Here is a 16,684-nt window from a genome sequence, read left to right as displayed (position 1 = left end):
CTCTGGGGAGCAGGGCCCAAGGGGCTACAGGGAAGGGGTAGGTGAAGGAAAGCAAGGAAGGCCCATCTCAGCTGGTGGGGGCAGCAGACCCATCTCTGTCTCTGTACCTGCTGGGGCTGTCTGAGGAGCCCCTGGGAGCTACTGTGGTAGATGTACACTTTGCCCAAGCCTTCAAACGGGGCTCCTACGGCAATATCTGCAGAAGACAGGCAGGACAAGGTCACCCAGGTACTCTGGGCCCCACATGTCCCTAACTCTGTGCTCCAGGCCATAGAGCCAAGAACAGAATTGATCTTACCCTGATGGGCAGCGCTCAGAGCATCAGGGACAGGGCAGAGCTCTGCAGCTCAGGATGAAGACTGGGACCATCTGGAACCCAGCTTCCTCCTATCAGGGGTGGGAAAGTAGCTTCAGGAGAGGGAGGTGACTTGGTGTCTCTACCAGGTACTTGTCAAGCATTTAGAGAGAGAGAGAGTGTGTGTGTGTGTGTGTGTGTGTGTGTAGACAGTGTCTCGCTCTGTCACCCAGGTTGGAGTGCAGTGGCATGGTCACAGCTCACTGCAGCCTCAACTTGCTGGACTCAAGCGATCCTCCCACCTCGGCCTCCCAAGTAGCTGGGACAGCATACACTACCATGCCCAGCTATTCATTTCATTTCATTTTCATGAGAGAGCTGTTGGGGGGGTACTATTGTCCTCCACTTTATAGATGAGGATACACTCCAAAAACCAAGAGCTTCACAACTAATGAGTGTAGAGAAGAGGAAACCAGCCCAGGTCTGTCTCACTCCAGGGGCTGGGACTTGAACTACAGTGGACTTTACTGAAAGCGTCAAGGCTTTTAAAATCCTAATCATGATCTCCACAAACAATCTCCACAAATAAACCCCAAGTATTTGGTTATCTTCTAAAGCTGAACTCTTTCCAGTTTGCAGCTTCTGATCGGATAAGGCCTAAGGAATTAGCAAGCCAAGCTTGTTAGTAAGGCCTGTAAAGGAAGCGGAAGCAGGTCCCAGGCAGAAACCAAATGACTTCCACAGTGCACAGTTGGCCTCTGTTGACTGAACTTTCTGGCACCGATTTTGGCTCTTCAGAGGCTCCTTTGCCTTCCTCTTGGTTCTCAGCTATGTCCTGGGAAACTCAGGTTGTCAGAGAAGTGACTTTCAGATAAGCCAGGTGCCCCTGTGGCACTGACTCCAGCCCTGGGTCTGCCCCTGTCCCTGATACCCCAGGTCTGATTGGTCCCCAAGTCCTGCAGAATACTTATGAGAACCCCTATGTCCAGGGCTCCCACCTGATACTACATTCTTGATCTCAACTCCCCTAGCCTTGCTCCACCCTTGCACTCGCTCATCCCATACTTCTTCCAGAATCATCCTTCAAGGTACAAAGTGATTTCATCACTTCCCTGCTCTAAAACTTTCTCTGGATGCCCCACCACCCCACCACCACCATTACCCAAATATAAATCCCTAAGATACTCCGCCTGGCTTTCAGAGCATCCACCCCCACCCCACTCCCTCTCCAGCCTCCTCTCTGGTGGGAACACTCCACACCCGCTAGATTTGGGCACACCAGGCCAGTTTCCATGCCCGTGTTGTGCCTCATCAGTACTCTACTGTGCACCATCAGCCCAGGCTTGGCTGCACAGCAGCATGCGAGCTCCTCCAGGAGGCCCACCGAGCTTGCTTCTGCTGTTCCCTCTGCACATCTGCACGTCCTGTCTCTAGTACTGCTGCGAGCTCCCCAGGTGTGGCCCCATCTTGCCTCATTTGCAGGCCCTGTCAAGCCTGGTATGCAGCTGGCGCTCAGTCAGTAGGGGGACTGGGGGAGGGGTGCTGGCTCATACCCTGAAATCCATCCTGGTTGATGTCACCAATGCTGGCCATGGAGAAGCCGAAAGCAGAGCCACTGGGGCCATGAAGAAGGAGGGAGGGGTGGGCAGGGAAGGAGGTTCCCGCCTGGTTCATGAAGACATAGACGGCACCCCCCACCTCCTCTTTCCTCTCAAAGTAGTGGGGGGCGCCCACCAGAAGGTCCTGCCACCTGCACAGGAGAGGAGAGGGAAATGGGAGTGTGAGGTCGGCCTCCAATATGCAGCGTAGTTCTTGTTTAGGCGTGACTGTGCCAGGGCACAGCGCTCTGCAAATGGCTCTTCTGGCCATAGGTCATGGGTGGGAAGGACATGGAAATGCCAACATGACCCACCAAATAGGAGACATATGTCATGGAGAAGCCATGCAGGCACATCACACCTAAACAACCCACACCCCCGGAGCCATACAAACAACAAGCAGAAACAAGCAAATGCTTGGGTCACACAAACGCCATATGCAAACGCCCAGACTCCCATACAGCCTGATGGCAAACCCCTGCAAACAACATGCAAACAGACACACAATGGCAAATCCTCCACTCCCCTGACCTGGCTTAGGTAAGCCTTCCCCCACCCGTCGCTCTCCCTGGCCCCAGAGGATGTCCCTGGATTCTTACCCATCATTGTTCAGGTCTGCTAGGGCAATGGCGCTGCCAAAATAGGCGCCCACCTGTGAGCCCTCCAGCACCTGCCTCCTCCGCAGGTCTCCACCAGCTTCCCGGCTCAGCAAGAAGACTGCGCCCATATGTCGGTGCCGTGGGGCACCTGTCACAATAGTGATGTCTGTGGGGTGCAGGATGGCGCTGCCTACCTGCACCGTGTACCCTGGGATAGAGGGAAGATATTGAACCAAAGGCCCAGTCAGTTTTGTCCCTTTCTACTCTGGACCATCTCCCTATCCCTTCTGCTGACCCCCACCATGATGTTCTATCCCACTCTTCCAAGTACGGCAAGTAGGTAGACTCCAGGTGGCCAGTAGCCACGCCCCATCCCAGCTCGGTTCCTGCCTGGACACTGGACTGTGAGCACCCTGAAGGCAGGAACTTCACATCTTGAGAGCTTGGAACAGGGCCTGGCATACAGGTGCTGGTTAATCCGTGTGCGCTACTTTAACTAAATGCCATTAGTCACAACTGCACTCTGGCCTCACCTTTCCAGCAGGGACTAAGCCCCCATCCCCTTTATCACCCGATGGGCTACCACAACTGTACTCACCGATATAGAGGTTTCCTTGGTCCTCTGGGTCCTTGTAACTATACTCAGATAAGTCCCAGTCCTTACGCTGAATCATGTAGCTATTTCCTTCACGGGGATTCAGGGAGGGAGAGTAGGGGAGTATAAGTCACCACTGCTTTCCTCTGCCATGTCCAGCCCACCCCCACCCCCAAATAAGGATAATAATAGCCCCTTATATTTGTGAGCACTTTGCCATTTGTAAATCACATCTTCTTTAACAATTCTTTTTTCTTTTTCTTGAAATGGAGTTTTGTTCTTGTCACCCAGGCTGGAGTGCAATGGTGCCATCTTGGCTCACTGCAACCTCCACTCACTGGATTCAAGCGATTCTCCTGCCTCAGCCTCCCAAGTAGCTGGGATTACAGGCATGTGCCACCACATCTGGCTAATTTTTGTATTTTTAGTAGAGACAGGGTTTCACCATGTGGGTCAGGCTGGTCTCGAACTCCTGGCCTCAAGTGATCCATCTGCCTCAGCCTCCCAAAGTGCTGGGATTACAGGCATGAGCCACCACACCCAGCCTATTTTAACAATTCTTTGAGGTGAAATTATGACACCCATTTTGCAGATGAGAAAAGTGAGTCTCGGGAGGGAAGCTGACTTGCTCATAGTCCCATGGGAAGCGGATGTAGAGTCATTGCTAGAACCTAATCACCCAGGCTCCCGGATATTAAACGCTAGATGGCTTTCCCCTCTCTAGACACTGAGGTCAGACTCCACATCATCATCTCCTTCTGGTCCTGACCCCAAACTCGGGCTGCCTAGCTGGCCCCTGCACCCAGGGCTGCTGCCGGAGGGTGTCTGTGACACTGCCAAGGTGCCACTTGACCAGGGGGTGGGAGGCAGGACCGGAAGAGGGGGTGGAGGCCTCAGCCTTTGGTAAGCCCAGAGCTGTAACTATGCCTGGGGCTACAGGTTGGTCAAGAGGAGGAGATTCAAGGCTCCTCTGCCTGCTGATTCTGTAACAATAAAGGTTCAGTAAGGGAGGAGGGGCCCCTATTGCTACAACCTGTGTGATGAAGGGAGGCAAAGAGATGGAGGGAGTATAAGCTGACAGACACCCCTGTGAGACCATGTGTAGTGCGGTCTTCTACAAGCATGGTCTTTTACAAGAAAATACTCTGCAGCCCCTACAATGATGGTCCTATATATATCACCGTGAAAAAGTGCCCATGACTTTTGATAAGTGAAAGACAGAAAGTAGCGATATTTATTTAGGTTTTTGAGACAAGGTCTTGCTCTGCTGCCCAGGATGGAGGACAGTGGCACAATCACAGCTCACTGCAGCCTCAACCTCCTGGGCCCAAGCGATCCTCCCACCTTAGCCTCCTAAGTAGCTGGGACCACAGGAGTGTGCTACCATGCCTGGCTAATTTTTAAATTCTTTGTAGAGACAGGGTCTCCCTACATTGCCTCGGCTAGTCTTGAACTCCTGAGCTCAAGTGATCCTCCCACTTCAGTTTCCCAAAGTCTTGGGATTACAGGTATGAGCCACTGCACCTGGCGATACCTATATATTCTAAAATAAATCTAGAAGGACCCGTATAACATTGAGGAACAGAAAGATGGGTGGGGGAAGAACACTTTTCCACTTTATTTTACCAAGTCCTACTGTACTATGTAGTAGTTGTACCATGAACATGTTTTATTTTTTAAATTAGTCTGTAAATGGTTAAACTGAAGTCAGGTGGACCTGTATTCTAGTCCAGGACCTGTATTCTATCCATAAGTTTGTTGGCCTTGGGCAACAAACTTCTCTTAGTTTTTGTTTTTGTAAAATGGATATAATATTACTTGCCTCGTAAGAGTATTTTTTTTTCTTTTTTTTTTTTTTTTTTTTTTTTTTTTTTTTTTTTTTTTTTTTTTTTTTTTTTTTTTTTTTTTGAGACAGAGTCTCATTCTGTCACCAGGTGCTAGGCTGGAGTGAGGTGGCACAGTCTCGGCTCACTGTAACCTCCGCCTCCCCGGTTCAAGCAATTCTCCTGCCTCAGCGTCCCGAGTAGCTGGGACTACAGGCTTATGCCACCACACCCAGCTAATGTTTGTATATTTAGTAGAGACGGGGTTTCACCATGTTGGCCAGGATGGTCTTGATCTCTTGACGTCGTGATCCGCCCACCTCGGCCTCCCAAAGTGCTGGGATTACAGGCTTGAGCCACCACGCCCAGCCAAGAGTATTTTAAGAATGACTGAGGCTAGGCGTGGTGACTCACGCTCATAATCCCAGCACTTTGGGAAGCTGAGGAGGGTGGATTGCTTAAGCCCAGGAGTTCGAGACTAACCTGAGCAACTTGGTGAAACCCCATCTCTACAAAAAATACAGAAATTAGCTGGGCGTAGTGGTACATGCCTGTAGTCCTAGCTACTCAAGAAGCTGAGGTGGGAGGATCACCTGAGCCTGGGGAGGTCGAGGCTACAGTGAGCCATGAGTATGTCACTGCACTCCAGCCTGGGTGACACAGTGAGACCCTATGTTGAAAAAAGAAAGAAAAGGCCAGGTACGGTGGCTCATGCCTGTAATCCCAGCACTTTGGGAGGCCGAGGCAGGTGGATCATGAGGTCAGGAGTTCAAGACCAGCCTGGCCAATATAGTGAAACCTCATCTCTACTAAAAATACAAAATTTAGCCAGGTGTGGTGGGGAGCACCTGTAGTCCCAGCTACTCAGGAGGCTGAGGTTGCAGTGAGCCGAGATAGTGCCACTGCATTCCAGCCTGGGTGAAAGAGCGAGACTGTTTCAAAAAAAGAAAGAAAGAAAGAAAAAAAGATTAACTGACATAATATGTGTAAGTGCCCCTGGCACATAGTAAGTGCTTTAAAACAGTAGGAGTCATGGTGGTTGCTGATGCTGGCATGAGGTCCTGTCTCTAGCGTGGATGGCCGAGCCGGGTGGTCTCTCCTCTTCCTTCCTTCCCACATAGCCCCATGGTCCCTACCTTTCCAGTTGTAGGCACCAGGGGCACCGAAGTACACGGTGTTCTGGGTGAAGCCGCCGCTGGTGCCCAGCTGGCACATGCCCGTCTCCAGGTAGTCAGTGTTGCTGTTGCACATCTCGTTGTGGTAGGTCTGCCAGTCGTCGCTGGGGTCCAGCTGTAGGTCATTGCCTCGCACAAAGCACTTGCCCACCATGCGCCGCTGGTCTTCTGACCCCGACCACAGCACCTGCGTGTAGCGGTGGGCACAGACCTGGGGACCCCCCCAACACAGGCAGCCTTAGTCAGGCCTGGGGACCCAGGTCAGCTGTCTCTTTTACCCTGTAAGCCTCTGGCTTTGCCGAACGGGAGTCAGAGATCTCCTGACTCTTCCTTCTTCTCCCAGTGATACTTAAACCTGCATCTCTTTTCCAGAATTCAGATATCTGCTCTGAGGGTCAGGGACACTTTTTGGAAAGCTGTAAAGTGTGGATTTGAGAGTGGCTTCGAGATCTCAGCAAAGGGAAAGCAGGGCAGGATGAGACTGTGGGGTTTAGGCTCTCGGTCTAGAAGGAGTTAGCAACAGAGAGATTAAGAAACTTGCTTCTCTGCCATCTCCAGATGACCTGTCCTCTTAATGAAAGGACCATTATTAAAATGATAATTACAATGACAGTAATCATAATAGCAGCAGCTAACACTTCCTGAGTGCTTCCTATATGTCAGGCACAATTCTAAGCTCCTCCCATGTTAAGTGTTAAGCCTGCTAGTGACCCTATGGCATAGGAATGATTATTTTTCCCACTTTAGATAAACTGAGGCACAGAGAGCTCAGTTACCTGCCTAAGATCTCACATCTAGAGAGAGGCAGAGAATATTCAAACCAAGGCTGTCTGCTTCCAAAATCTGAGCTCTTTAGCACGTGCTGGGCTGCCTCACAGTGGGGAGAATCTATGACAGCTTCTCTGGGTGCACTTTAGGTGCTCAGTACATATTTATTGGGGAAATTGATGGACTAGAATAGGGTGACTTTTTTCTTTAGACCAAGTCTTGCTTTGTCACCCAGGTAGAGTGCAGTGGTGCCATCTTGGCTCACTACAACTTCTGCCTCCTGAGTTCAAGTGATTCTCCTGCCTCAGCCTCCTGGGTAGCTGGGACAACAGGCATGTGCCACCACGCCCAGCTAATTTTTGTATTTTTAGTAGAGTTGGGGTTTCACCATGCTGGCCAGGCTGGTCTCGAACTCCTGACCTCCTGATCTGCCGGCCTCGGCTTCCCAAAGTGCTGGGATCACAGGTGTGAGCCACCACGCCTGGCTAGGGTGATTTAAAATAGCCTGGAGGCAGGCAAAATCCAGAAGTAGACCCTGGTTCTTGTTTACTTGCTCTCTGTGGCCCCTTCTAGCTGTGAACTCCACCAGCGAGGCGCGGAGCCTATCTTAATCACTGCTAAGCTTCCAGGAATAGCACAGTGTTTGGTACACAGTAGGGGCTCACTAAATATTTGTTGAATGGGCGGTGAGTAAATAACTGCTAAAGGATCCAGGGTGTAGAATCACTTTAAATGAGCTCTTAGACCACAGCCATCCATAACAGGGGTCTCAAAAAGGCATTTCAGTGACTGAAGCCAACCTGGAGCTTAAAACAGTGTTCAAAGGTGACAGAAACCGCAGCAGTGATGGCTTCTGGGCGGCAAATGATTAGAAGGAGTTACAAGGGTGCCTTCTGGAGTGATTTTAAGATATATCTTTGGTTACACAGGTATATACATTTGTAAAAATTCACTGAAGTTTAAAACCTGTACATTTCACTATATATAAATATTACATCAATTTTTTTTTTTTTTTTGAGACAGGGTCTCACTCTGTTGCCCAGGCTGGAGTGCAGTGGCATGACCTTGGTTCACTGCAACCTCTCTCTCCGGGGTTCAAGCAATCCTCCCACCTCAGCCTCCCAGGTCGTTGGGGTTACAGGTACACACCACCATGCTGGGCTAATTTTTATATTTTTTGTAGAGACGGAATTTTGCCATGCTGCCCAGGTTGGTCTCAAACTCCTGGGCTCAAGCGATCCTCCTGCCTCAGTCTCCCAAAGTGTTGGGATTACAGGAATGAACCACTGAACCTAGCCATGTCAATTTTTAAAATGAGAAAAAAGCTAGACATAGTGGCTCTTGCCTATAATCCCAGCTACTTGGGAGGCTGAGGCAGAAGGATCACTTGAGCCTAGGAGTTCCAGGCTACAATGAGCTGTTATCATGCTACTGTACCCCAGCCTAGGTGACAGAGCTAGAGACCTCATCTCTAAAAGAAAGAAAGAAAGGCAGGCAGGCAGGCAAGAAGGAAGGAAGGGAGGGAGGGAGGGAGAAAGAAAAAAATGGAGCCAGGTATGGTGGCTCACACCTGAAACCCTAGTACTTTGGGAGGCCAAGGCAGGAGGATCACCTGAGCCCAGGAGTTTGAGACTAGCCTGGCAACACAGTCGGACCCTGTCTCTATAAAAGCTTTTAAATTTAGCTTGGGAGACTAAGGCTGGAGGCTGCTTGAGTCTGGGAAGTCAAGGCTGCTGAGATGGCACCACTGCACTCCAGCCTGGTTGACAGAGGGAGTCTTCTTTTCTTTTTTTTTTTCTTTTCTTTTGAGACGGAGTCTTGCTCTGTTGCCCAGGCTGGAGCATAGTAGCATGATCTCTGTTCACTGAAACCTCGACCTCCCGGCTTCAAGCGATTCTCCTGTCTCAGCCTCCTGAGTGACTGGTACAACAGGCATGTGCCACCGCTCCTGGCTAATTTTTTATGTTTTTAGTTGAAGACGGGATTTCACCATATTGGCCAGACTGGTCTCAAACTCCTGACCTCATGATCCACCCGCCTCGACCTCCCAAATTGCTGGGATTACAGGTATGAGCCTCGGTGCCTGGCTGGGAGTCTTCCATCTTGAAAGAAAAAAGATAGAAAAGAAACAGAAAAGGAGGCCGGGCGTGGTGGCTCACGCCTGTAATCCCAGCACTTTAGGAGGCCGAGGCAGGTGGATCATGAGGTCAGGAGTTAAAGACCAGCCTGGCCAACATGGTGAAACCCTGTCTCTACTAAAAATACAAAAATTAGCTAGGCGTGGTGGTGTGTGCCTGTAATCCCAGCTACTCGGGAGGAGCTGAGGCAGGAGAATTGCTTGAATTGTGACCCGAGAGGCGGAGGTTGCAGTGAACTGAGATCGCACCACTGCACTCCAGCCTGGGCTACAGAGCAAGCCTCCGTCTTAAAGAAACAAACAAACAAAAGAAAAGAGGAAAGAAAAGAGAGAGAAAAAAAAAAATGGGGGTAAAATATCTAACTGGGACTCAGAAATTGAGAACTCAGGGGCTGGTACTATAGAATGTGGACAGGAAGTAACATCTGATTAGCCCCCAGACCAGAGCTGGGTGAGCTGGGGTCAGCAGGGCTGGGCCTCTTCCGGCAGTCAGCCTCCCAGGAAGGAGTGCCAGCCAGCGCTGAGCCGCCTGGGGCCCTCTCTGCCCTTTCTCCTCCTCGCAGTTCCCTTGACTCCCTCGACTTGTTCCCACGAAGGCTGAGCACCCAGCATGGGTATGGGGAGGAAGCTTATGAGTCAGAGGACTCAGGCCGTGCTTGGCTTTGGCAGAGCACAGGATACTCACCCCCTCCCCAGGATTGCAGGGAGCGAGGGACACACAGCCGCAGGAAGGGACACATGTGCTGGCCCCAGCACACACACGCCGAGGACGCCCCTGCTGCCCTCTGCTTTCCACCAGCTCTGGGAGATGAAGGGGAGAGCCAGGGAGGGGTGGAGGCGCTGACACTGAGCACCCACTTACCAGGACTCTGCCTGCAGGACCCTGGCTGGCCACAGTCACTCCAAGCCACATGTCCTCAATAATGTGATGGCCAGGGTCACCTGTGGGCACAGGAGAGATCATGAACCAGAGCGCCTCACCCAGACTTCAGTGCCCAAAGCCTCCAGATGCCAGGGATGGGTCCCTCTTGGGCCCTCCCCCCACAGAGCTGCCCTCCCCACTCCCCTTCTCCAGCTCGTCATTATTCTGAGCTCCACCGGTCCCATTCAGCCCCCCTCCCCTCTAGGGCACCCTCTTCCCAGCTGGACAAGAAGCGACTAGAAACTGTGTGAGCAAACCTTCTATCGCCTCCAGGCCATTCTGTCTGCACTACCCCTCTGCCAGACCTCTGACCCAGCACCCCTCCCCAGCCCCTTCACCTCACTTTTCACTGTGATGTCCATCCGCTTACAGTCGTCCTTGTGGGCAGTGAGTGGGCACAGGTACACAGCACCAGTCCGGTTTGTGTAGCCATCGGGCACAGCGAGCTCCCGGGGGGCACCAGCCAGAAGCCTGGGGATAGGGAGGGAGGTGGGTCCGGGTTCAGACTCCCCAAGCCCCACTTCAAACCACTTGCTATTTATTCAACATACAGGTTGGAGGGAAGGACACCAGAAGGAAGTGCCCTCGGAGTGAGACGCAGGAGCACAGCAGCCCAGGCTCAGGGCTGAGGGGGCCATCAAGGAGGCCAGCAGAAGAGGTGACCAATTCTGAGTCTGAGGACGATGACCAGGGTTCGCCGGGTGAAGAAGGGGAGGAAGGGCACTTGGGCAAAGGCACGTATGTGCAGGGCCAGGAAGCAAGAGCCAGTCGGTGATTCGGAGACCTGTGAGACCCTCAGCATAGCTGGAGTCCAGGAGCCTCCAGGGAGGAACACAAAGGCAGGCCGGAAAGGGCCTTAGGGGAACCACATGGTCAGATCTGGGTTTTGGAAGGAATGCTTTGGCCTTTGAGATGAAGGTAGGCCAGAAGAGAGCAAGACTGGAGGACTCTGGGCAGACACTTCAAATTCTGGGGGGTCAGCAGGGAGAACTTAGGGAGTTAGGTTGTCAGAACCATGGGTTCTTCCTCCTGAAGCCATCTGGGGACTCAGATCTTGGATACCTGGGTCCCTAAGTGACCTGGGTGATATCCAACATCCTTCCCCAGTGACCTTAAGACAGACACACAGGAAGGGGGTGGGATGAGCACCTGACACCATGGACAATGTGGTGGGCGGTCGGCAGGTGGGGTGGAGAACTCTTGCCTTGCCCCCAGCCTGCCCAGAATCCATCTTTGGGGATACAACAGCAAGTTCCTACAAGGATGCTTAGGACCCTGACAGTCTGTCCCATAGCATAGGGGTGGCTGGAGCAGAGACAGGAAAGGACTGGCCCTGAAATAGCATCTCAGAGGACAGGCCTTGGACCATGAGAAACCCTGGGGATCTTTATTAAATAGGTAGATTCCCCTGCCCACACCATACCATCTGGTCGAATCTGGGCGCCCCAGTTTGAGCATGTTTTACCTTACTTTCTTCTCCCCACATCACCTCCCTGCAGCTGCTAAATGTCCTGCCAGGAGCCCCTCCTCAATCCTGACAGCCCTGGCCTTCTCGGGTGGCAGGCACCTCCCAGGTGCCCCACCATTTGGCCCCAGCAACTCTATCGATCTATAGCTCCCAGCTCAGAACCTGGGCTCTGGGCCTCCTGCCAGCCTGGAAGTGCCAAGCAACAGCCACGCCTGTAGCTCCTGCCTGGAACCTGTGAGTGTAGGCTGCAGGGAGGGGGCAGGGCAGGGCCTGGGCATGCTGGGGCCTGGGACGTCTCCACCCACTGGAAGTCAGGAATGTACTGCCTGCGGGTACTGGGAAGGGGGGGACCTTGCCTGTACCTCAAGACTACAGCTCAGACCTCACCCTGGGGAGTGTTCCTGGGAGAAGGGGTGACGCTTCCTGGCCAGGGAGGCTGGCAGGGGGCCAGGCTGGCAGCCAGGCTAGGAGAGTCACTTCTGTCTGGGCTGGGAAGGCCTCAATGAGTCCACTGCCTGACCACCCATGGACATCCGCTCTCTGGCATGCCTGACAGATGAGAGAAGGAAGCCGCAGCCTTTGGGAAGGGAGTATCTCAGCCTGAGAGTCCAGGGACCTGGTTCTAGGGTTTGTTCTGCCTGAAGGGGCAATTTCCTTTCCTTCTCTGAGCCCTGAGTGCCTCATCTGTAGAATGGGGACAGCCCTTCTCCTGCTGACCTCCGGGATTGCTGGAGGAATAAATAGGTTTATTCTGCAAAAGTGTATTCTGATATGAAGCCATGGCTAACGAGAGCACTGTGGTTCTGATTTGTTGTGACATCAGGACGGGCCTTAGCATGATGCCAGCACTTCCTCCAGGGACCCAGGAATTTTTTTTTTTCTTTGAGACAGGATCTTGCTCTGTCACCCAGGCTGGAGTGCAGTGGCATGATCTCAACTCACTGCAACCTCCATCTCCTGGGTTCAAGTGATTCTCCTGACTCAGCCTCCCAAGTAGCTGAGATTACAGGTGTGCACCGCCACACCCAGTTAATTTTTGTCATTTTAGTAGAGATGGGGTTTTGCCATATTGGCCAGGCTAGTCTCGAACTCCTGCCCTCAGGTGATCCACCTGCCTTGGCCTCCCAAAATACTGGGATTGCAAGCATGAGCCACTGTGCCCAGCTGGACCCAGGAACTTCTGCCTTGGCATGTTAGGGAACCTGGAGCAGAAAGAAAAGAAGGGACTCCTTTGGTGGTTTAGAGAGAGCAGGGGACAGACATAGGGAGACTTCCATGGCTTGAGGATACCAGGTGATCACTGGGGTGGGGGTGGGAGTAGTGGCTGCCAGAGTCACTCTGTGGTGGGGGCTCAGATCTGGCTGGAGGTGGAGGTGGGGGATCTTCTACAGTGACATTGAAGGGGTCCGGGCCTCAGTAGGTGGCGGGCCTCGGGCATGCCTGTAACGGAAGTGTTGCCCCCTTATTGCTGCTGCTGCCCTACCCACATTCTCATACAGGAGGTGGCTAAGCAGAAGGGTCTCCATGCCCTCCCAGCCCCTTCAACTCAGCCAGGAAGGGGCAAAGGGACCCCCTCCCTGAACTTCCTGAGGTACTGAGCAGGCAGAGCTGGGTACACATGTCAATTAGATTGAAATACTTCCCCTTACCACCTATACCCTCTTGCCCATTGCCTGGAACCAGCCTTATGCCTACTGATAGAGGGTGGGGGAGGGCCAGTGCCCTAATCTCAGCCCCACATCCCAGGCCCCTCCCTCCCTCCTCAGAGATTCCAGAGGGAGCCCCCCCCTTCACCCCCCCAGAGTATTTTTAGCTTTCACTTGGCCCACTCAGAGGCCCTTTAAGGCCCTCTGGCTCCCAGCCCAGGATCCAATGGGTCTACAGCCAGAGGCCTGCGCATGGAGGGGGAAGGTGGGTGTGCAGAGGGTGGATCCTGCTTCCTCCAGCCACACACAGCCAGGTGTGTGTGGTGGGGGTCGGAGAATCCGGAAAGTGAGAGGGACCTTACTGGTATGTAAATGAAATGTAAATTATTATGCAAATGAGCACTTCTGCTAGCCACCTGTTTTTGGGTCTGGTCCAGATCACCAAATCTAAAAGCTGACCCCTTCCAGAGCAGTACGGAGCCCATCCTCTCAGCTGCAGCGAGGAGGGAGACTAAGCGGAGGGATGCCTAGATAGAGCTCCTAGAGCAAGGAAGATAGGAGATGGGGCTGCCCCGCTCCTGGAGTCAGGCTGGACTGGGGGGAGCAGACAGCCCCAGCCCCCTAGATGGAGTGGGATGACTACTCAAGGGCTTTCCACAGCTGCCTCCTCACCTTCCCATTGGCTCCAGGCAAACAGCCCTTTTGGCCTCTGCAGAATCCCCTGAGCTCCAAGTTCCGGAAAAGCCCGTCCTCACCCCTGCCCTATTACTCCCCCTGGGGTAGTGCAAAGCTAATGGAACAGCCAAGGAGAAAGCAGGAGAATCAAAAAAGGGCGGGGCACAGCACCCAGGAGAATTCAGGGTACCAGGCTGGCTCACCCCAAAGAGGAGAAGGCCCACGGGTCACTGGGGTGGGATCCTGCTCAGAGAAGCAGCCTGGAAGATTCACCTTCCCAGATTCCCTCACCTTGGGGAGACGCTTGGTGGCTCCGTGGGAGGATTTCAGAGGGAGCCAGAGGATCAGGCATCAGGCCAACATGGCAGTGCCTCACTCCTTGCGTACCTATCCTCCTGTGTTCCCCTCCCACCTCAGGCCAGGAGGCACGTGGGGAGGGTGCCCGCTCCACCTCTGAGCCCCAGAGTAGGGGCGGGGGCAGCTCTGGGATGCCTGGATCCCAGCTCTGGGCCAGCCTTGCTGCCCGAATTAGCCATCTCCCCAGGGGCTGCTCCTATGGTAGCTGAGACTGCAGCCCTCCCTGTCCTTCCCTACTCTTCCTTTGCTGCCCACCCAGCCCCCTCTCCCCACTGGTGACTCAGCCCTAGAACCAGGGCAACAAGCTGGAGGGAGAGAGAGAATGAGAAGAGACAGGGAAAAGAAGCTTGGCGAAGCCTCAGATAAAAAAGAACAAGGCTGCTTTGCTCAGTTCTTCTCTCTTTCCTTGGCTCTTCAGTATTTTTCCTATATTTGACCCCCAAGGGCATTCTCCGTGTCATCTAACCTCAATCCCTCTTGCTGCAAAGGGGGTCCTCTTCCTCCTTTGTTTAGTTCTGACCAAGCCCCCTTTGCTGCTTCTTTTTCTGCAAATCAGGCTCCTCCAGCCCCACTGCCGTCCAGTTGAAAGCCTCTTGACCTAGACTGGTCACTGGGGAGAGCCAGAGGAAAAAGATACTTCATGTGCAGGCCTCCTGCCTCCAGCCACACTGCTGTGCCCATTTCTGCTGGCACGAGCCTTGGAAGCTGCCAGGCACCCGCCCTGCCCAGGGGAACATGCTGTTAGCAGAGGGCATAGCAGGTGAGCCTGGCTCCTGCCTACCTCAGGCATGACCTCATTCCTAGGAGCTACCCTGCCCTGGGCTTCCCAGATACCCTCATTTCCAAGCAAAAGTGAAAGACAGAGAAGGACTGGAGGTACCCCCCATGGCCCACAGGGTCAGGCCAGACCAGGATCTCTGGATTCCCAGGAAGGTCAACGCAGGTACTGGAGAAGGGAGGGTGTCAGTAACACCTCCCAGAGGACAGTCCCTCTCCATCCAAGGGACCCCTTGTGCATCTTGCCAAGAAACCCAGAGCACCTTGGCCCTCTGCCTGCTCCTCAACCTTCATTTCCACAGACTAGGAGATTGGGCCTTGGGTTGGAGTTAGCCCCCTATGTTGTAGGCCACAAACCCCAGTCCAGAGAACTTCACCTTCCAGTGAAGGTGATGGGGGAGCAAAGAGGATCCCACCTCTGGGTTTCTAACCATTTCTGAGACCTTCTTGGAGAACATGAAAGCTGAGCTCTCCCCTCCCCCCACCCTCAGGACACTGAAGAAATAGCACTATTTTGGATACTCTTTTTTTTCTTCCTCCCTCCCTCCCTCCCTTCCTTCCTTCTTTCCTTCCTTCTTTCTCTCTTTCTCTCTTTCTTTCTTGAGTCTTGCTCTGTCGCCCAGGCTGGAGTGCAATGGTGCACTCTCAGTTCACCGCAACCTCCGCCTCCTGGGTTCAAGCAACTCTGCTTCAGCCTCCCAAGTAGCTGGGATTACAGGTGCACAGCACCACACCCAGCTAATTTTTGCATTTTTAGTAGCAACGGGGTTTCGCCCTGTTGGTCAGGCTGGTCTCGAATTCCTAACCTCGTGATCTGCCCACCTCAGCCTTCCAAAGTGCTGGGATTACAAATATGAGCCACGACGCCCAGCAGATTTTGGGTACACTTTCAGGGAGTCCGTGCATCTCCTGAAAACCTTCTGTAAATCCCAGTTTAAGGGCCTGTCCAGGACCATGAACTGTCCTGCTTTTCCAAAGAGACTTTCAGGCTAACAGAATATGAGGCTGCAGCTTGTCTGACTAGTTAGTTCCTCCGAGCTGTGCACTCAGGCAGCTGTTTGCATCTGGCTACACAGCTGGCTGCAGCTAAGCCCAGCTGGCTCTCCCAAAGAGCCAAGGGGTCGAATTCAGTGAGATGAAGAAAAGGGCAAAGACACAGAACCACCCTTAGGAAAGACTAAGGATACTCAAGGGAGAGAACTGCCCCTCAGAGGTTCATTAGCTTTAGAACCTTCCGGGCTCTTGGCAGGCTGAATGCCAGCTCTAGTTTCCCAGATAGAAAAGTAGAACCCCTTTGTTCAGCCACCTTGGATGGGGCCCATGGAAAATGAGGCTACATCTAGGTTCTAGCCTCAGCATGAAATCCTTCAGGTGCTCCTTGGAGAAAGGCACGTGTGCAGAGCATTTTACAAACTTTATCTCGTTACAGCCCCGCTAACGTCCCAGAAGGAGGCATGCTGTTCCCCTCCCTCCAACATGTAAGGAAATTCAGGTTCAGGTTTTGGTAACAGATCTGAGACAGGACCCTGGCAATGGGACCTCCAGGCCGCTTCTCCCTCTACCATATCAAGTTGCCTCTCACAGACCAGCAATGGTGGGAGAGCATCTAGATCCAGGTCCAACCCCTTTTGGGGGAAACCTGGTCCAGGGAGGGGAAATATCTTGCTCAAGCTCACCAAGCAAAAGGGAGAGGGGCTGCAGAATCACTATTGCCTCTTTCCTTCCAGTCTGATCTCTTGCCTATGTTACTTTATGTTATGCAGATTTGACATTGAAAGTTTGAAAATCAATGGGCAAGGTGGCTCACATTTGTAATTGCAGCACTTTGGGAGGCTGAGGTGGGTGGATC

The 16,684-nt window shown here is 52.9% G+C and overlaps 1 protein-coding gene across 5 annotated transcripts in view; it reads right to left on the bottom strand.

The window, feature by feature from the left end:
• The window catches only part of ITGA3 (integrin subunit alpha 3), a 33,488-nt gene that overhangs the window by 13,615 nt on the left and 3,189 nt on the right, over nt 1–16,684 (bottom strand). For 3 of the 5 annotated variants that reach the window (XM_017540105.2, XM_017540106.2, XM_037742550.1), the window contains exons 2-8: nt 10,256–10,383; nt 9,853–9,932; nt 6,047–6,296; nt 3,091–3,177; nt 2,493–2,700; nt 1,849–2,045; nt 108–196 (exon numbers count right to left, since the gene is read on the bottom strand). In XM_017540105.2, the coding sequence (XP_017395594.1) occupies nt 108–196; nt 1,849–2,045; nt 2,493–2,700; nt 3,091–3,177; nt 6,047–6,296; nt 9,853–9,932; nt 10,256–10,383 (1,039 nt within the window). Of the gene's footprint in view, nt 1–107; nt 197–1,848; nt 2,046–2,492; nt 2,701–3,090; nt 3,178–6,046; nt 6,297–9,852; nt 9,933–10,250; nt 10,384–11,767; nt 12,316–16,684 lie in introns of those variants that run through there. The other 2 variants (XM_037742551.1, XM_017540108.2) reach the window with 2 other exon arrangements.

This window comes from Cebus imitator, unplaced genomic scaffold (assembly GCF_001604975.1).
Source record: "Cebus imitator isolate Cc_AM_T3 unplaced genomic scaffold, Cebus_imitator-1.0 Scaffold123, whole genome shotgun sequence".
Lineage (NCBI taxonomy): Eukaryota > Metazoa > Chordata > Mammalia > Primates > Cebidae > Cebus > Cebus imitator.
Note: the sequence above shows the minus strand (reverse complement) of the source record. Positions and strands in the feature narration are given on the sequence as shown.